The 21,957-nt window shown below is 37.5% G+C and overlaps 2 protein-coding genes across 2 annotated transcripts in view; both read left to right on the forward strand.

Moving 5' to 3' along the window:
- The window catches only part of LOC124296916 (uncharacterized), a 37,373-nt gene extending 31,424 nt beyond the window's left edge, over positions 1-5,949 (forward strand). Inside the window, exons 36-43 of the mRNA XM_046747349.1 lie at positions 73-199; positions 328-406; positions 1,335-1,450; positions 1,784-1,852; positions 2,316-2,493; positions 2,573-2,752; positions 3,031-3,193; positions 4,416-5,949. Coding sequence (XP_046603305.1) covers positions 73-199; positions 328-406; positions 1,335-1,450; positions 1,784-1,852; positions 2,316-2,493; positions 2,573-2,752; positions 3,031-3,193; positions 4,416-4,464 — 961 coding nt within the window. The 3' untranslated portion in view covers positions 4,465-5,949. The remainder of the gene's footprint in view (positions 1-72; positions 200-327; positions 407-1,334; positions 1,451-1,783; positions 1,853-2,315; positions 2,494-2,572; positions 2,753-3,030; positions 3,194-4,415) is intronic.
- A 1,374-nt stretch (positions 5,950-7,323) lies between these two features.
- LOC124297850 (elongation of very long chain fatty acids protein-like) lies at positions 7,324-21,488 on the forward strand. The gene is made up of 4 exons (XM_046749195.1): positions 7,324-7,432; positions 19,898-19,971; positions 20,181-20,452; positions 20,881-21,488. The coding sequence occupies exons 2-4, from the start codon at positions 19,923-19,925 to the stop codon at positions 21,400-21,402; spliced, it is 843 nt and encodes a 280-aa protein (XP_046605151.1). The 5' UTR covers positions 7,324-7,432; positions 19,898-19,922; the 3' UTR covers positions 21,403-21,488.
- The last annotated feature ends 469 nt before the right edge of the window (positions 21,489-21,957 follow it).

Consider the following 21,957-nt stretch of genomic DNA (forward strand, 5'->3'; position numbering starts at 1 on the left):
TTGGTATCCAAATTTTATGCGACTTACGTTTAATTTTTTAAGAGGTTTTAATGTGGCGACATCATTCTTCAGATCGCTCAAAATCATCTACCGGCGAGCATTCAGCATTTGGTTGCACCCGCCAGCGATTTTCAATCGCACGCAAACGGGGAAAGAACAAAATAAGCACATAAAAACCATGCATAATTTTACTAGCAACGTGAGTAAACCAGATATTTATGTTGTGTCTGCAATAAATTTGAATCAAGTTTCTCCAGATACTGGACTTGACAACTTGTCTAATTCTTGTTTTTAAATTCATCTAGTGCTTTCACAATTTTTTTGTAGGTAATTCAGAGGAAGAGGAAAGCTTTGCTGAATCGGAATGCTAAAAAGACTGCAGTCAAATACGGTGAAGATACCGAAAGTAAGTAGGCGATTGACTTTGCTGACAGAATAGTTCAGTGTCGTAGCGTAAAGATCGTTTTTATTGACTTCAGTGAAGGATTGTTAAACAAATCAAAATTTACTTCAAATGAGCAATTTCTTATTTACATCAGTTTATATAAAGAACCTCTGGTAACCCTGATTATGAATAATACTTGATGCATATCTCCAAATGAGTTTTTTTCGAAGGTGTTGACTTGATGCTCAACGTGAATTTGTCCTTGGATCTCGTGAGTTGCCTTAATTTTGATCTTTTTGGTTAGGCATTGGGAAATGAGTTCTAAAATCATTCATCATACCACAGATATGAGAAACTAATGATTTTTTAAGAAAATCTATATTTCAATTAACAATGATTCAGAAAATGTATCGAACTGTGCCATACTAGCATGCCATAGTAATTACATTTACAAATTAAATGATAAAAAATATATTGAAAAATTAATCGACTAAGAAAAATACAAAGGAGCAAGCAGAACCGACAATGACGTTTGGTCAAATTATCCAATTGAATATTTGGATTCACTTGAATTTTCGGGACTTCCAGGTTAAGAAATTGATTTTGAAAATTCATGAGATTGTATCACATATCATTCGGAGTTCAGATATACATTATGGTTTGTTTAATAGTACGAAATTAACAATTCTGTTACGGCCAATTATATGCTACACTCTCACGATGTAAGGATATAGTAATGAATGAGGTATCGAAAATTATTCAAAACGTGCGACGTACGCAAAGGTAATCCCCAAGGGATATTAAACAAAATAATGTTACCAATAATAATAATAATAATCTAAAAAGAAATAATGATAATAATATTAACAACATCAAAATAATAACCATGTCGTGATAGTGGACTAAAATATTAACGGAAGTTCAATTTGTCTATGATCTTCATCTGCAGGTGATTCGCCATCTGAAAGAAAGGCCTTCTTGGATTTGTTGATGCAGTTAACAGACGATAAGATGAAATTCTCGGATTCGGAACTTCGTGAAGAAGTTGACACAATGATTGCTGCCGTATGTAGAAGTATTTAACTAAGAATTCGACACCAAGTATGCAATATTTATTGCAGCAGTATTGCAAGAATGTTTTGATGTTTGGATTTCGGTTGAAATATTCCAATATAGCAAATTTATATCGCTACAATATTTCTGTAATATTACGCACAATCTCGCAAATGTTCCAAACTTTGAAAATTTTCACTGCTGTGTTGAACGTAATTTCATAATTTCTCGGAAATATTCAAAACCTTAGAAATTTTCTACCTTTATGCAATGTTGCTTTTGGCGAATATGTATCGAGCTGATCTATTTAAAATGACACAAAGTACTATTGAAAATTCATTTCAGGGTAGCGACACGACCTCCAACACAGTCAGTTTCGTTATGTTGATGCTGGCTTCTTATCCGGATATACAGGTATAATATTAGGCACTGATGCAGCTGATGTACACTTTGGGACAGTGAATTTGAGACCGCTAATTTTTGTACACTGGACAGTTACGTTGGCAACACAGAGAAACCTACAGCGCCACAGTCGGCCGAGCGCGAAACAAACTCAATCTCAATAAGCATAACATAACCCATGACCGTCGAATCTAACCTTAGAATACGTGTCAATCCAACAAGTCATTATCCCCGCGGTATTTTAAGGTTAGATGCGACGGTTATGGGTTATGTTATGTTTATTGAGATTGAGTTTGTTTCGCGCTCGGCCGACTGTGGCGCTGTAGGTTTCTCTGTGTTGCCAACATAACTGCATAGTGTAATAAATTAGCCTTCTCAGATTCATTGTCCCCAAGTGTACAATCGCATGATACAGATATTTTATCAGTGTAACCGACGTCTCACTATCAACGTTATTACATGACACGTGAATTAGGAGAAAGCTTACCTTGAACTTTGTGAAATTTATGGAAGTTACGATTCCAATGAGCGTATCGTGACATACGAGGACTTGCCACGTATGCGGTATTTGGAACTTGTGATAAAAGAAACGATGCGTGTACTTCCAATCATAGCGTTGATCACTCGCACAATAACTGACGATTTGGACATAGGCAAGTAAAAAAATATATAAATTTGAACATTTTTATTGCAAAGGTTTTCAGTCATTTATTCAAAATTGAATGCTTCAAGGTGAATATACTCTGCCAAAAGGAAGTTTGGCTGTTATTGACATCCTGAGCATACACAGAAACAAGGAATTCTGGCCAGATCCACTCAAGTTTAACCCGGATCGATTTTTGCCTGATGAAGTGGCTGAACGCCATGCTTATTGCTACATACCATTTAGTGCGGGACCAAGAAACTGCATTGGTCAGTCCATTTGTTTGCGTATCGTATATTCAGTACTTCAACACTCCAAAATGGGAACTAAGAATATGAAAAATTATAACCCACATTTTGATAATCGATGATATTATGCAGTCACATTGCACCAACGCAACTACAAGCAGTATTAAATAATAAATTTCAAGTATATTTCAGGAATACAATTTTTCATGATTTGAAATATTTCAGAAACATTGCATAATATTCGATAAACATTTCAGCAAAGGCAAATCCTGTACTAAAAATCATCGTCAAACTTTTAGGTTTAAGGTTCGCCATGATGGCTATGAAGACAATCCTGGCGACAATGCTCCGCAGATATATCATAAAAAAAGATAAGATCGTGCCGTTAGACGACGTGAAGTTAAAATCGGAGGGTGTAACCAAACCAGTTGAACCAATCATGCTGCGAATAGAAGAGCGAAGGTGAATTGTCATCAACGCAAAATTGGGCTGTTTGTGTATTTGTAGTATATGCATCATTTATGTATACTATTACGTGTGTGGGTTTCTAAGTACGATTTGCTCTTGAACCGACGTTATTGTGAAGTATCTTTGTCCTTAAAAGATAATAATTTCAATCAATAAAGAAGAGGACCTCCTTTTTTCCTCGGAGGAAAAAGTAAGGTTGGGTTTGCCAAAACGTAACACCCTATTTTAACTGATTATTTTGCGAGTACAGTGAGTTTTTTTTAAATTTTAAATTACATTTATTGAGGAACGAATGATTAGCTTTACAAATTTCAATACACGGTTCCGAAAGGAAAGTTTGAGAATTAAGAGGCAGATAAAGTTTTCGTTTTTTAAAATTTTAAATATATAAGGTTCTCTTTTATCAAACAGTGGATATTGCCAAAGTGTATGTTCAAGATCTTGACTGTTGTCACCACATATTCACATACCGACATTTCATAATTCAACTGATTGTAAGATTCCAGAGGGCGAAGCCTCTCGACTGTTCAAAAAACGATTCTTTTATTCTTTGAAGTTGAAAACCAACATAAATACGATTTATTGTGAGATACTATTAAAGTATTGAGGTTTGACGAAATACAAGAATAAAAACATTTTTCGATTTCCATCTCATAATTTTTGAATTGATTGTGTTTCGTTGCTCGTCGTCAATGATGATGTGAAATTGGCTACAGACCACTCTACAGACTGCCGTACCGTCATAATACCAATCAAGTAACTCGTGTTTGTGATTTCAGACGGCGCACTTTTCCCTAAATGTATACAACGTGATTGCTGTTTTCGAAACCTGGCGCAATGACCAGGCACTGGATGTACATATGATGTTGCCATCTTACAAACTGCACAGGGTTTATCGTCAAGGGCCGTATGGGATCGGCGTTACCTTATTCGAACGCCAGGAGCTTTGCTCTGTAACGGTTGCTACGTCCACTGCTCTTCCAGCAGATGAATATCCCGAATACCTTCTAATAGAAGTCAGTGCTGATGCTGGAATACAGATTTTGTTCATGATCGGATACAGGCCTCCTAAAGTTGGTATCTCAATATATTTGAGAATGAACTTGTTCGGCAACAATTTCGCTATAAGTTCTCGTGTGTTCTCAGTGACTTCAATGCAGATATGTCATCTACAGGTTAGGAGTCGGTTCATCTCAGTGAATTCTTTGCGTCGCAGGGTTACGATATCATGCCACGCAGACTGCTCATCACATGGCTACTTCTGATACCTGGCTCGATGCTTGTGTGCTGTCAACAACATTCATCTCCTGGAATCCAGGGATCAATCGTCGCGGCCGTTTCTCTCTGTGCACGATCTCATACATGCTTTCGACAGCTGTGGTGCACCTAGGCAGGAGCCGCGCGATATTCGATACCGATCGTGGATCGTGCCGATTTTGATGCTGCCTCTTCTGCCTTGTCTACGCTTGACTTCTCGCAGTTTGCATGGCTGCTTTCTGTGGATAGGATCATGAACGGGTGTTTATCAGTCTGCAATAATCTCATGAACGAAGTACGTGATTGCGTCGTGCCTGTCGAGGAACTTACTTTGCGGCGTTTACCTGCGACTTGGATATCGCTAGATATCAGACACCTGATGAAAAAGCACAACGACTGCGATCGGTCCTTCAAGAGATCTCGCAGTGCGAAAGGTTTCGCCAAATATATCACCTATCGTAGAGACATAAAGCGTGCTTTAACAGCCGCCAAGAATGATGGCATACAAGAGCGGCTTAATACTCGTGGTGGTGCGCAATCCTTTTGGTATGAGATGAAGAACATCGGTCTTACCAATTGTAAAAAGCTATCGCTGCCTTGTCTACTGGGGTTTTGATTGATGACCATAATGAACACTTTGTGTCTAGCTCCGTGGGTTTGCAGTATCATGACCCGGTAGTTCAAAATCCTGTCAAGAGGTAGAGAGAATCCTTCACCTTCTCACCGATCGCGAACAGATGTGTCAACGGGGCGCTGGTAGGGATTACAACTCGTGCATGTGCTCCCGATAACCCTCCGATAGAGGCTTTCAAGACACTGAAAGATTTACTGATGCCGCTGATTGTGTATTTTCTGAACTCCCTCCTAACAACGGTATCGGTGCCACCGTGGGGAGAATCCTCAATTATTATACCTATAACGAAGGTTCGCGATCCCATTGGTCCGTCAGATTTTAGACCAATTTCGCTTCCCTGCACGTTTTCTACAGTGTTTTAACGGATAGTGTATGATCAACTCGCGGTGCATTTAGCGCGCGTTAATTACCTCGATTCACATCAGACTGGTTCTCGTAAGGGCATGGGAACACAATCAGCCGTCTTGCGTTTGGTGGATAACTTGTAGACTTGCGGACTTGTAGGATGATCGCATGGTGATCGTTGGTGGTGTTTCTGGACTTCTCCAAAGCATTCAACATGGTAAACCATGCATTGCTTCTGTCGAAGCTGCGATCTTTCGGACTGACAACGTGCTTGACTGGTTCAACTCGTAACCGTCTGATCGCACTACGGTTTTACAAACAGGTCTGGGAAGTCGGCTATTTTTAAGTGGTGGGGATTGTCACTGTGAGTGTGACCAAACTGTGTTCGTCGTTTGTCCACAAGGTGCGCTGTCGTACTAGGGTATTGTAAATATACATATGCAGTTGCAGATAACCTCATAGAGCCCCGTAGTCGTGGTGTACATTCACATAATAAAACAATTTTTGAAAAATACAAATTTACAAACGAAATATTACAACAGAAAAATTAACTGTACTGTTAAAAAAAACGGTAATACGATTTTACCTGCGTTGACCATGTGCGAGACTAGCACTCTCTTTCACTGCACTACTAGTCGATACTATATAAATTTATGTATTAGTGCCTCAAATGTCGTGTACGCCAGCTTAGGATTCACAGTTTGTCTGATAATTAATGAGCTTAAATTTTTTTGACGATAAAAAATAACTATTCTTGTCACAAATTGAGCGGTAAAAAAATGGTTACATCTGAAAATGTAATGATATTTATTACTGCGAAAGATCGTATACATATATGAAATAAATATTCATTATAACCCTACGCGTATTTCGTTCGTAAAGAGAAATATTAGGTTTTAATGAGCATTGTATTTATTTTTGATTGATTAAAAATATTTTTTACGTTCTGTCATAGCACAGCTGTTCAAAGCTACCTCTTGACTCTTCCCATTCAAACTTGATTGGCTTACCCCAAAGCTGCACTGGTCCAAGTGGCGGAAATGAGTACTACGCTTTGCCACACTATTTGAGTCACCCCCCACCCTACGAGTTCTCAGGCCTGAATGTAAGACCGTGGACCACACGCAAGTGGTTTGCGATCCTATACTCTTTCCGGCGAGAGGCCGACGCATGGTGCAAGGAGTAAGGTGTGCTCAATAGAGGACCAATTTTCGTACAAAGTCGCGCATTCCACCAGTTGACGTCACGGCAAGTCATAGTAAGCCTACAGCACATGCGCATGCGCATGCGCTCGTACAAATTACAACATAACCTCAACTATTACTTCAATAAGCGTATAGACAAACGTGGTGGGTCACGCATCGCGTTGACGCGCATCGTTTCACGAATTCAATCAAATATTCAAGTGTTCGGTTAAGGGCTGTAAGAATCGTGGTAGGACCTGAAGAGGTAAAAGTACTCACATTTCTGTCATGCGTGAACTGAAGAATTCAGTCAAAGTTTCACGGGTAACATTCTAATCTATCTTGAATCTTTCAACAGTTTTGAATTGACCGCCTGTTTTGACGTCAATTGCTGGAACTTTTCTATTGGTTCATCCGAAAACCTGCGCCGTAGCACACCTTACTCCTTACACCATGGGCCGACGTAGCGTCGCGCAGGTTCGGACGGAGTGAGGGTCGGGTGGGGATAGCGAACTGCGCTAGTCAGTATCGTACCTATAATATCGTACATTTGTGCCTGAATCGTAAAATTACTGTGGTGCCCGGCAATTGTGTGTGCCATGTTTTTCGTTAAACGCGGCTTGTACACATCTTCGATTTTTCACAAAGGCCCGGGTGGGTGATCATGCGCGATTGCCGAGTGTATGTTTTTGGCTGTACTTTCTATAAGGTTTCTAATAGGCTTCTTGGCCTATTCGACTGCTTTCAGCCAAGCCAACATGTCTCGCGTCTTCGCGACCCATCGACACCCTTCTTCTACCTGTGGCTCGTAAGGTGATGTACCAAAAGTCTCTTCTGTATGTTGGCGCTAACTTCTGGAACTCTTTGCCCCCAACAATGACATCAGCGTCCACCTTACCTGTGGTTCGTGATAATCTACTGGAACACCTGTGTGCGGAAGAGCCTGAACGTGTCCGACAAGGGTGACGTGTGTGACATGAGTAAAATCGTCTGAGGTACTGCATGCTGTACGATTTATGATGTATTCGGAATGTGGGTGCTCTGTGTATATATACTTTTTGATATATGCTTTTCACTGGATTTGTGCCTATTTATGTGGTGCCCACGGTGATGCAAGGATAATGTTTCATTTTATTTTATTTTGTTATGGTTCACCGACCACCTTACTTTATATTATATGCATGTATCATTTATACATACATATATATACATTTATGTTGATGGTTGCTAGGGGGTATTGCTCTACAATAAAATAGATACGTATCTATTTTCAATTTTAGGGAGGCTGATTACAAAAGACCTAATTCTGGCTTGACGATTATAATCATTCACAGGAGTTGATTGTTTCATCATTGTTTTGTCATCGGAGTTAGTTGAGTTAAGTCTTTTGCAATCAGCCTATTTAAAGTTAAGTGAATTTTATTAGTGGCCATCGATAATACTTTATTCAAATTTCCGAATCGTGATGTTATCGGCCAAACCAGTAATGGCTTTTGCACTGTCAACGTTAGGTTTAAAGTAATTATGTACCTAAAGCAAAGAGAGCATACATATGAATAATGAGGAGTCCAACACTATCAGAATGGCCAACAAATTTGAGACTTTGTGACAGTCTATGAAGAGAATTTGTCCGCTGTGAAGGCCGATTATAATAAATTGCACTATTTGTAGCATTGTCAAATACTTCTTCCAGCGTACCAAGTACTTTTGGGTTGCTGGCCCAAGAGCTGCTAGCAAGTAATAACTGTACATAAAAATATGAACAACGCTGTTCATTAGTCCTAGAAACGTTGGATGTCCACTTGCAAAGTAACGAACTCCGACTCAACAAAAAATGACCATCGAAGCATGATGACAAACATGATGAAAAGAGTTCTGACGATTCTTCTTTCGAAGTACGAAGAATACCGTGTCTAGAAGGTCGATGAGCTTGCAAATGAAGTAGAGGTGCGTGGCTCTGGCTATCTGAAAATTGTGAATTCTGTTGATTGGATTCTTGATCATTTATAGTAGTATATGCTATTTGGTTTGTCCGTTTAATCAAAGACTTTTATTTCAATCGATATTCTTGCGAACGTAGCAGGCAATATTGTGAAAACATTTGAGCAATATTACTGTGCAAGATTAAAAATATTCCAGATACGCGGACGGAGGGAAAGGAATTCTTGAACCAAAAAAATAGATTTTGATGGAGTCCATTCATTTTAATCTAGTATCCCTCATTTGCTCAAAATACGATGACTTCAATTCAAAAATTTCGATTTAGTTGTCAATATCATTAAGTCAAGCGAATACCATGATCCAGCGAAATCCTTTTTTGACGCAATCGAGTGAAGTACTGATTCGAGTGAATCTTTTAACGTATCGCCGGAATTGAGTCAACTAAATATCATTTCATTGGAAGTTGATGTATTGTTCCTCCAAGTCACACATTCGTTTACAAAAACGATTAGGTAGTTGAAATGAAATAAGTACATGAATCTAGCAAATAAAAGGTTTTGATCGATTAAATGTCATACTTCGTTGATCTAATCGGAGCTTGTTTGGCGTAACTGGTTGAATCGGTTGTACTAATTTGTTCACAAGGTAAAAGATGTATAATGGCAAACATTGTTCGCGTCATGTATCACGCAGCTGACGGATTGTTTACAAAATACATTGTTCGATGAGAGCCCAGTTTTGTGTATATTCCAACTTTTATCTTTCGTTATTTGCCAGTATCAGCTGACTTTCGTAGGCGCCGGATCTATGATTCTTCGGTGAATCCTCATGAGAGAGGTAATATGCAGCACGCTTGTATCCACCAGTGAAACAAGATACTAAGCTGACGATATGTCACACATATTTTAAGGCAAAACGTATTGCTTTGCAGATACCAGCTGCCGCCGGACACTTGTGACATTCTGCAGCTTTTATTGACTCTTGGCCTTTGTCCGCCATCGATGTTACGACGTACGATTCGCTATGCGTTTGAACCTAATTGTATAAAAAGTATATCTGTCAGATTATGTGTGTCGAAAATGTAGATGCTTATTGATATTAATAAATAAGTAATTTCTGTACAATCTCCTGCGTATGAAGAAGTATATAGAAAACATAATATGTAAAGCAGACTCCGATCTACATTCGTTTTGAGGTTATAATACAGCTTCGAAAACTTAACATGAAAGAAATTTTCGGAATTTCCACGAATTTTTACCAGCACGATATACTAAAATATATAAATGATAAAACATTACTTACCTGTGTGCTATCGCTTCGTATGTTTCGTCTACGAGGGAATTTTTGTTTTTATTGATAAACTTTGCCAACATATCTACATTCATTTTTGACACATTGTTGATGGTGTAGCTGTTGAGGTTATCTTTTCGAAACCAATGTCGGGTATAATTTCGGAATAACACTATTTATACAAAGAAAGATTTCAATGTGTTGTGAATATGGTTATTATTGCATGCGCCACACTACATATGATAATCACTTTCTGGCCTTCGGTCATGTTCCATGACGAAATGCAGTCGCCACTAGGCGGTGAACTTTCTCACCACGGAAGAACGTAAGAAAGATTTGTCATCAGACCTATTATTACTGAAGAAAGGCTGATACCAAGTTACAAATTATCGAAATTGAAATTTACGACCAATATACAAAAACTATCGACACATCTTCAGTTTATACTTCTACACATACAGCAGAAGTACAAACGAATTTTATAACAACAAATTTCATGACCTGCTTCAACCATTGAACTCTTGACTCAACAAAACATGAATTATAAAACAAGCTAAATTTGTTTTGATACAACGATTTCTTATTTCGAAAACAAAACGATTGAGGTGCGTTCAATAAAATTTTTAGTCATTTTAATCACATACTTTTTGTTATACAAAATTCACATTATCGCAAGGAAAGTTTCGAAATATTCTTCAAAACAAAGTTCTTTTCTAAGCTGCGAAATATTTTACAAATATTGCCGTAATTGAATTTGCGAAATTTGATGTACTGCGATAATAGTTGCATTATTTCCTACTTACATTAAATTACTTCAGCACCCGTAAAACTTATTTTAAGATAATAAAACTCACTCGCATCGCTGATGGGGTGTCTGAATACTCGACTGGCTGACACCGGTAGCTGTAGTTATTCAGCCAGTATCCTAAGATACCCTCTTTAAACAAATAACAGCTCAGAAAAACTTGAATAACGTTATGTGTAATCAGAGTTTTGCGTAAGGGTCAAAAATTTCTTATCGAAAATGAAATCTTGCAACACAACAGGATCAAATATATTCAACGAATTGTTCAACATGTTTATTTTAAGTACAATTTTCAAAGGCAACTGTTGATTAGGAGTGCAAACATACCAGAATTCTTGTACACAGGTAAGAACCACTCCAACGCGTCGGAAAACATTTTTTAGTGGAACCAAAAATAAAAAAGATGGGTTTCACAAATTTTTCATGTAATATTGCAAAATCCGAGAATCCAAAAAATTGCCAATACAACTTATTTAGCACTCAAGTTTTGCGCAATAGTTAAAGTTGAAATTTTCGAAGATATTGACAAACTGCAGTACAACCACTGCAAGAAGCTTAGTTCAACTGAGATGTTTATTGTAAAGTGGAATGGTTGCATAGAACACAAGTTTGATTATTCAATAACACGGCCGATTGTCTGCTTGTTAATCAACCAGCTAGGTGATCTGCTGTATGAATTGATCTATTTATGAAAAATTATTTCCGTGATTCAGCTAAACTTACTGAATAAATTCCTCGCGATTTAAATGGATATTTCTAATCGAATTCCAAAATTTCAGTTAGAATTTTGACAAAAATTTTTTGCACCAAGTAAAACATTTTTCATCGCAGAAGTCCGAAGTTTTACTAAATGAGATCTGTTTAAAAGTAATGGGCTTCCATATTTATGTTTATAATGTACAGAAAAATGAGTTTAAAATAGTCATGAAATCAGGGATTAAAAATTTGAAAACACGCTACATCAGCTGAAGTAAAACTCGCAAAATTATTTCAGTTTTGAAAAGAATCCACCATATTGGCATATTAGGCGTGTTACCAGGTTTTAAAAATATAAGGTTGCATTCACAAATCTCATCGATCATAAATCGAATATTCGTAACACAGCGAGGGAATAATTTTATTTTTCTAGACGTATATTTGAAATTGATCATCCGTTTTATGTATTTGTCGTAGTGCAGTAAAAGTTTTGACTTTCAATTAAAACTTATTTTCGAATATTTTAGCAATATTTAGTCAATAATAATATAATTGTAATTGAAATGAACAGCTTTTTTATTATTGTTCTCGGACTTAGGGACAAGGAGAAGGGATGATTTTTAGAGCAATAAATTGAAAAAATTTTTCTTTTATGACGATATCTCGGTTTGGTTTTGTAACAATCATAGTGTCAATAATTTGCCTTTAAATAGAAATGTCACATCAATACCAATGCATGTCATTCAGCACTAATGACTCAGGACTTGCATTTCGGAATTTAATGAGAAATATTCAGACTTTCTAAGTATCATAAATACCGCTATTCGACAATAATTATCAAAGTCAAGCACGTGATATAAGTATTATTATAATTATGTTGTAATAAAGTGAAGAATTTTAAAGAAATCGAGGAAAAATATTACCGAGTTATTAGCTAGTTTCATTAGCGCGCTTAAACGACCGGACTGTTTTTTACTAGTGATAATTTATAAATATATAATACATCGTTTCGTACGATTAATATAAGGGTCAGTATTTCATCGCTTGGAGTTTATAAGAAATATGAAGATATTTTCACTATCCCAGGTTTAAATCCAATAACTGCCATTGTTACTTTATTTGTAAGGAATGGTCAATAATCAACAAACCACATTTAAGAGTGCTCGTCGTTTCCGTTTATTGGTAACTGAATATAAAATGTTCATACGCTAGTCTATTCGTAATTAATGCGCTTTGTCAACCGTTTTTCCCATCAATTCTGCTAATAATCTGATGATTTAGGGTGGTACTTGCTGTTTCTAAAGATCATAACTCGACAATGCATGTTTCCCTTCTCTTTCTCAAGTCACTGGCTGTATTTGCCACTCAGGACGCCTAAACCTGAAGCCCTTGGGCCCTCCAAGACGCCAGTGGGTTAGAACAATCATCATAATAATGCCTCAGTGACCCGGTTCCCGCACTCTGATTAGTGGCAAATGTATGTGCCGGCTGTGCAAATACCAGTCGGCAATTACGGAATGCGTTTCTCCATCAGCCCATTAGTAATTTTCAAACTAGATAACGACTCAGCTACGTCACTGAAGTATACAGTGTTAAAAGATCCAAACAACTCTTATTCCTACGGTATCACCATCTTGAGCAGTGATAGTATAGTCACGAGTACGGGAGTACCAAGGGACAAGTATAAGCAAGCTTACGTTGAGAGATTACTCTTCGGGTGGAGGTACACTTTGGGACAGTGAATTTGAGACGGCTAATTTTTGTACACTGGACAGTTACGTTGGCAACACAGAGAAACCTACAGCGCCACAGTCGGCCGAGCGCGAAACAAACTCAATCTCAATATATATTAATAACTCATAACCCATGACCGTCGAATCTAACCTTGGAATACTTATTGACGTGTCAATCCAACGAGTCATTATCCCCGCGATATACTCCATACGTACATACGGTCGGATCTCAATTCTACGGACAACTCTGGATCGGATGTCCGCAGAATCGAGGTCCTGGAGAACCAATACCGGCGCTACTTCAGACCTTCACCATAGATCCCGCTTATCCCCACCCTTGTTATAGGGGGGGGGGGGGGGGGGTAGTCCGCAAATCGTACTCCGTACAATCGAGATCCCATTGATTCTGCAATAGCCGCGAGTGCATCGGTGTGTTCGGACTCGAGTCGTAGTAATCTGTTAAGAATAATAGTTGGTGCATACGAAAACAACGAATCCAACCAATTTTGTATGACTGGGTCTACTGCAAAGAGAATCCTGGAAATAATCAAGTCAAATCTGAAGTTTCAACTGATACAGTTTGCATAATAATGGCGACCTGAGTCGCCCATCGTAACAATTTAAAGATCGAATACTTCCCTTCAAACCACCTGTTTTAATCGGTTAATTTTTGGCAGAAAATTTCCAACTCATCACTGCCGAAAATTTATTGCGTGTACAGTTCCATTCCAGAAGATTGACGTTTCTTTTCAGAAAATATACTACCGTAATCTAAATATTGTTGGAAGGAATTTTTGATCAGATCTTTTTTGATCATTTCAAAAACAAAATACTCGCTGTTAACTAAATTTCATCGGAGTCCCCCTTTAAGGTAATAATTTCTACTTAAATCATTAGGTAAATCAATTACACTCGAGGTTCATAGATATGTTAGGTGGGTGTGAGACGTGTCTGAGGGGTGGTAGTAAACGATTACAAATAATCAAAGATGCTTCCACGGAGCGACAATGAATGAAAATTAAAAACTAAGAAAGACCTACCTTGCGATAAGCCGGTAATATGTAGGATCGTTTTGTTATCGTTCTAAACAGGGCTGTGTGAGTTGTTCAAATGGTCGAGGCTAATGTATAATAATGAAACGAGATAGGTGATCATTCGAAATGGATCATTTGATCTGTAGGATCACACGCACGGGCTAAATTTTAAATTACGAATAATTATACATCGCTGGGCCAGGAGGGTGATCCCTCTGAATGCGTGACGCGTTGAGCCTCAGGTTAATAAACAAAAATTCTACGCATGTTGTCACAGGAGCAACCTCACCGTTATTGATATCACGGAACTATGATTGACTTGAAATTTTTACGGGAATCAACTTCTCTTTAGATGCGAAGATCGGCGAGATTGAGAGCTGGCGGGATGTTTAGGTCATTGTTGGTGGTGTTTCTGGACGAGAGCCTTACCTCGGGGTCGGAGTCGAATAGATAGTTGAAAATGACACGATGATGTTCTTGTTCAGCCGCTTAGTTTTGGTGAATTTTAAATTTGAATAGTGATATTGATTGCCGAAAGGTATTGCTCGAAAATCTTCAAATTTTTCACTCGTGATTAATTATAATACGAAACGACTGAATTACCACTGGTTTGAAACGAACACACAATACTACCTGATTCCTTTTGAATCAGCGCAGAACTTGATTTGATTGCGGAAAATGGAATAATCATAAAAATGTTTACTCGCGAAATAATGAGATTCAGTAAAGAACAGTAAGGATTGGAATTTAGAACATAGTGAGGCTCTTGCAGTTAAAAGAATAAACTGAATGCTCGGTTTGACGAATTCGCACGAGACTTAGGCCGGTAAAAATGAAGTTTTTTTAATTCTACTCTGCTCGAAAGGGCAAATACGGGTTCATGGGCCTCGTGACTCGACAGACGATAGACGTGGCTTCTTGTTGGGTTTGAGGATCCAAGAGCCTGCAGTTGCAACTATTACCTAATCTGATACAATGTTAAATCTAATACTGTGAAGCGTACGTGACTTTTTCTAGGAGGGGTGGAAATGGTTGTTACGTGAATACGAGAATGAAATAATGTATGGTGCGATAAATGTCGCTCAAGCGGCTAGAGAATAATGCTTGATTGTTCTAATTCAATCAGAGTGTCGAAAAAGGTACGCTCAAATTTGGCCGCTGGGAGAAATTTTTGAAATTTAAACAAAGTCGATTTTTTAGTCTATTTTAGAAATTGGCATATTAGCTTCTAATTAACTGAGAGACTCGTTCGAAACGGCATTCTTCTCTGTTGACCTTCTATTTTCAAGAAAGAAATATATTTTCAGTTCAAACTCAAATCCGGCTTGGCGGGGAGCTTCTAGCTGAGTCACTGTTTTAGCGAACTTGTACCTGTTTTTGAAAGGCTCTCAGATTTACAGTTTTCAATACAAAGGATTGACTAACTGCTGATATTTTTCATTAAGGTCTAATTCCGTCGATATCTGCCCTACATTTCATTAATTGCTTCTATTTCTTTAACATATAGCCACAAAAAGCCAATCAATTATTGAAAAATCGTTATTTTTAGATAGCTTTAACTTTTTTCTTTGAGCTTCGATTTGCTAAAGATTTTCAGGAAAGGCCCTGATAATTTCAACTTTGGAATCGAGCCATCATAAGAACTATGAATTTTCGAAGTACCCGAAAATTGCATTGAAAACGATAAGCGGTTTATTCACGTTCATCAAATATTTTTTTGACTCCCTAGGCTTCGTACTCTCGATAAACATTGATTTACTTTGGTTAACACATAAGTGAAATAGTTGAAAAAGCATGCATTGTATTCATTTTAATTAAGGGATCCTATATCAAGTTTCATCAGGCAACCTATTCGCGGTATGTTTTTTCATGTATTGTGATCGTTAAAAAATAGTTTTCATTCGGCGAGCACAGTACGGCACTGTTAGTGTAACGCAGTAATAAGATCGCCAGACGCAAAACGATACAGTTCGATTTACTAATTAAGGGAGACTTTGTCCTTGGAGTGCCATATTTCAGGTGTTTACATTTTATTTTTTTTAAAGGAAACGAGTAAAGCTTTCTGAGTGCGGTTTTTTTCTTGCTCTTATTCATGATATACAGAACGTTAAAAGAAATTGTTTTGAAAAAAAAACCAAAATGCCGGCCGTTGCAGCTCCGCGAAAACAAGTCCTCAAATCGCGGGAGGTAAAAGCTGACATCACCGCCCCCTCTTTGTTGATCTGAAACACAAATTCCAAGCATATTATCAATGTGTGACCCTCTGGTCATGGAATGACGGATGGGTTTTTCGTTTAGTACAAATTTCGGAAAATGGCGGCAATTAAAAAAAAAAAAAATCGATTTTTCGCGTTATTTTTCGCATAAAAAGATAAATAATAAATGCAAAAATGCACCTATCGAAAAAACGATCTGTCATTCCGTGAGGACATATTTTCTGAGTACGCTCTCCAAATTTCAGGTCGATATGTTAATTACAGCGGTCAGGAGAATGTCAGCCATTTTTAAAAGCGTGTTTTCGAGAAAAACGCGTTTAAAGTTTTGTAATGTGTTTACACAAATGTGTTTATAATTACCGCTAATTGGCAATGCCTGGTCCGTAGAGGCATCCCTCCTCTTCTTCTAGCTGCTCATGTTGAGCCGCTAACATCTCCCACTGCTCAATTCGGGCCTTTTTCGCTGCGTTGGTCACCTGCCTCTGCTGAGACGGTCAAGGAGCGCTGACCGTGTCGACTTCAAACGCGTTTAAAATATCGTAAACGTTCGAAATCCGGGAAACGCTTAGACAGATTTATTTCTACTTAGATGTAGATTAAGAATCCGTAGTAAAAAAAAAAAAATTGATTTTTTGAAAATTTCAAGGACAGAGTCTCCCTTAATTGGCCAACTAGTTGGACGGGGGTTAAAATCCTGAAAGACCGAAAAGTCGACTGATCGAAAGCCCGAAATTTTCCACATACGAATTTTAAAACAACGAATGATCAGCGTAGCGAAGTTGGGATTTTCGATAGATCATCAGGCAGAATAACTCTTTTTTGGAAAGTTTATTTAACCGAACGTTCTCTTACCCGAAAATTTATTTTCAGAACAGTCGGCATTCCGAATGACCAAAGCGCAGATTGTGGACACATAGAAGAATGAAAGTTCCGAAATAATAAATTGAGAGCGTCTGATACTTCGGAAAAATTAGCTGTCAAAAGTCAAAATTCAGAAAGAGCAAAATTACGATCCGTGGAGTGCAGATGGGCCGGAAAGTCGAAAACCCGCAACACGGTTTTCATAGTTACATAGACTCACGCTATATGCACTAGACACCGGTCATCGGTACAGTGGGTCTAGGATCCTAGACCCACTATAGTCATTGGAGACGTGTGGCGTGTTGCAGAGAATATATGTGCATCTGACGTCATCCAATCTTTCGGCATTTTGGCAATTCTGTCTTTAGCGGGTTTCGAGATTTCGACCTTTCGAGTCTTTGATCAGTCGTTGTTGATAAATTCCGATTCGTAGATTTTCGACGAAGGCACGAATCTGACGTTTGAAAAGTAGACTTTTTGACTCTTCCGTATTTTCGCAATTCGATACTTTGCCCTTCGTAATCTTGGGCATTCGCAAAGGTGAAAAAAAAAGAAAGAAAAAAATGGTTGCGTGTACTTATGTACGCGCGTGAGAAGTTATACTTCTTTGGCATCATTAAATAATAAATATTCAACATTGATAATTTAATAATATTTAGTATTAATTATATTAAATAATGATATTTTAATTTATATCAATAAATAATACATACGGATAACTAACCTCGATTATATTGGAGCACTTGAAAAAGTATTTTAGCACAATTTTTTCACTAATATTCACAAATAGTAAATAATATTAATCCAAATATTCAATTTAAATCACTACTGAATATATTTTATTGCCACATATATAATTCGCACTTGTATGAAAATAAAACACGTGTTGTGACTGTAAAAAATAAAACCATGTGGATAAATATTATAAATAAATATGAAAACAGTGATCAGAGGCGACAAACGTACCAACATTAGCTTTTTTTCGAGACTTAATGAATTCGGTTGAGTGGGCAACTTCATCCTGTTAATTTTGTGTTACAGTGATGCGCGCGCATCTTGAAATTTCACTCTCATCAGTTTTTCATAACGCGCCTAAAGAAGTATAACTTCAAAAATGGTATGAATTTATTTACATAGTTTTGCGTTCTCAATTCTTATTTTTCTACAGAGTAAGAAATTCCGTGATACTGGCTGAAAACCGTTATAATATCGATGCAAATTTTGTACGAATTATTTGGCATTACGCACGATAGTAGCAATAAATAGAAGAAGTACTCAGTAAGATTTGCATATTTATTTCTTTATAGAAATGAAATAAGATGACAAATACCTAACTCGGCACGCAACTCGCGCGCGTTTGTACAAGTTCATCCGTTCTTAGCGGTTGATGGAAAAAAAGAGAAGTCCGAAAAATCTTCACCGGTTAGTTAACTGCTCCATTTTCGGCTTGTATCTGATTTATTATCACCTGCCGATATTTTGGTTTGTTCATTGTTCTCATTGACTTCACATTGTGTTACTACTGCTCTGCTGGTTCTAAAAGTGAGCGCTTCTATCGACAATATAAAACAGGGTTTCTAGTTCCTTATCAATACGTGATATACTCATTTGTCCGTGAACTTTTTTTCCCTCCGACTCGGAAAATGTAAACTCGAAGTTTTTCGCAAACAATTCCATTCTCACAAAAGTGAGTTTTTGAAAAAATTTTTAATCGCTCGTCATGAGTAAATTAAACTTGCTTAGAACAGCTTTTGTAACATCTGCACCTCTTGGCACAGTTAAAACTGACATCATAAGACAATTATTAAAAATTCAAATACAAAGAAAGTTCATTAGTATCATAGAAAACTAGAAGATAATGGGCGAATAGTTGCTATCTACAGAAAAAAAGGAAAAAAGAAAAAAAGTAGAAACCGCAGGTTAATAAAATAAATTAGAAACTCATCTGGTCCTCTATTGTTTCTTACCAATTCTACAAGGCCTTCTATCTTTAACCCTGCAATCGACACTGATCTTCCATATTATGATATACAAAAATATATTTGGTTCATTCACTTAGCTACGTTGCTGTTCCCATTGGTTACCAGTTTCATAGTGCAAGAACATTGAAAATTTGAAAGGATATTTGCGCTCGCACGATACGCAGACCACACGCGTGTAATAAAATCATGTTTCGCACCTATTCGTAAACGCGGTTCTCATACAATAAAAGCTGAGGTCGGCTCTTCCGGGTTAGACGGGTTCTGAAAGAAGGTAGATCAGTGTAGGTATCTCGATGAAATAAATGCTATGGAAACTGACTATTGAAAAATTCCAAAAAATATATTTTCTCATTATTTTTAAGCATTTAACGTAGTGTAATTTTTTCATCGATTTCGATATCTTTGATAAACAGGCAGGAATTAGAAATGAATACACAATGTTTCTGGATACTCGTATAATTATAGTTACGGGCAGTACCCAACATTTAGCATGAATCAGTGTTCCGGTATGCGAAAAACTTGGACGAATTTTAAGTTGACCTCCGTCTGGGAACGATCGGCTATTTTTATCCGTCGACGCGCTTCGGTTTAGATATAATTCTACAGTATTACGAAATTTTAGCGCCAATCAATCGGTCTCTGTATATAAAGTTTTAGTTTTCTGTCACCCTGTCAGTTATTTCTACTGATAAATATTTAACAAAAGTTTTTATTTTTCAGCCAACGTTTACCACCACGAGGAAAAATGCTTTCTGAACAATTGGAGTGGCTGTACGCTAAATACAATGACACGGGTATGATGAAAAAAATAGAGGCTGCTGTTACAATATGAGCGATGATTGTAGGGACTGTTGTAATTAAAAAAAAAAAAAAAAAAAAAGAAACTCGATCGATGCTCCGGTACCGGAAAAAGTTTACAGTTCTGCCTTCTGACCTCTAATTTTCACACCCGATGATCGTGTTACAGCTTAATTCCAAACTCTGGTTTAAAATTTTTTTCCAGATCCCAGAACTAGCAGGTTGTTTTTAATGTCCGAATCATGGCCCGTGATTACAATAGTTGCGACGTACGTTTACTTCTGCGGTTCAGCAGGCCAAGAATATATGAAAAATAAGCAGCCCTACACCTTGCGCAAGACTCTGATAGTATACAACTGTATTCAAGTTCTACTCAGCATTTACGTATTCAAAGAGGCTTTGATGATGGGCTGGTGGTACGATTTTAGCTACTCGTGTCAACCGGTGGATTATTCAGAGAGACCTTCAGCAATGCTAGTGAGTACAATGTAGTGTAATTTATGTAGTAATTCAATGCTCTTGCAAGACTCGTTTCAATTTACAATTTCTAATGACATTGGTGAAAGGCGACAACATTGTGCTGATTGATTTCCATTCAGAATAATAATTCTGAGTGAAGGTGATTATGCCGGCAGTCCATCAGCAATACTCGTATGTACGGCTCACTCTGACGATTTCATTATTCCGTTCGGATTGTAGTTGAACAACCGAACAAGATCTACACAAACTGATTCTTTTGCTCAAACTTTTCTAAGTCGAATTCATAATTTTCTCGAGCTTAACTAGCTTATTTTTTTTCACTGGTTAACTGACTTTGTGCGATTCAAATTTGAGACATGACTTTTTAGTGTATACTTGTGATTTTGAATTAATTTCCATGTCGACCGTACATTGATAATTTTCAGGTAGCCAGAGTTTCCCATTTTTACTTCCTGTGCAAGCTTACCGAGCTCCTGGACACGGTGTTTTTTGTACTACGGAAAAAGGAGCGTCAAATCACGTTTCTTCACCTTTATCATCATGCGTCAATGCCATTATACATTTGGATCGGAGTTCGCTATTACGCCGGTGTAGGTCATCTGACGTTTATGGGGCTGTTGAACAGCTTTGTTCACATATTTATGTACAGCTATTACATGCTAGCGGCATTTGGGCCGGAAATGCAAAAATCCCTAATGGCCTGGAAAAAGTATATAACAATAATGCAAATAGTACAATTTCTCGTTGTCGGTTTACACACTGTGCAAGTGTTTGTCATTGATTGCGATGTGCCAAAATTTCCCGCTGCTTTGATGGTGTTGAATAGTATTTTATTCTGCTACCTATTCACATCGTTTTACATTGCAAACTATGTTAAAAGTAGTACCAATGAAGTCGAGAGCAGAAGTCTATCGAGACATACCCTCACTAGTCGAAAATCCGACTAAAAATTGCACTTTAAAGTCCATTTTTCACAATGCAAGCTATAAATATGACAGTTCCGTTTCTGTAGTCAAGGCGCGAAATTCATGATGGCTTCAGTTACGTGCGTTTTCTAAATTGAACGCTTTATATTTTGTATCCAACTATTATACAGTCAAGACTTTTGTACATCATCGTGAAATAAATTATGAGAGAAAAATGTGAAAAAATATAGAGATAAAAGAAAATATAAAAATAAGTTTCTTCGTCACAAGCAAAACCCATCATGCGCACTGATTTCTCCATAAGGGTGATTCAAAAATAAAATGAGTGTGTGTGATTTTTCGGCTACAGGAAAAATTTATAATCATTCAAAATATTTCCATAGTAATTATTAATTTTAGTGGTGTAAATATTTATCAAATAGAAGCTGATAGATTAGACGTGTGTTTGATGAAAGTCGGAATAGCTGTGTTGTCCGACACAAAAGTGTGAAAGTAGGAAAGGTGCAAGAATACGGAACAGTGGGAAATAGGCGATAGCGAGTGGCGTGAGGCGGGATAGGAATAGATAGACAGAAA

The sequence above is a fragment of the Neodiprion virginianus genome, chromosome 2 (genome assembly GCF_021901495.1).
Source record: "Neodiprion virginianus isolate iyNeoVirg1 chromosome 2, iyNeoVirg1.1, whole genome shotgun sequence".
Lineage (NCBI taxonomy): Eukaryota > Metazoa > Arthropoda > Insecta > Hymenoptera > Diprionidae > Neodiprion > Neodiprion virginianus.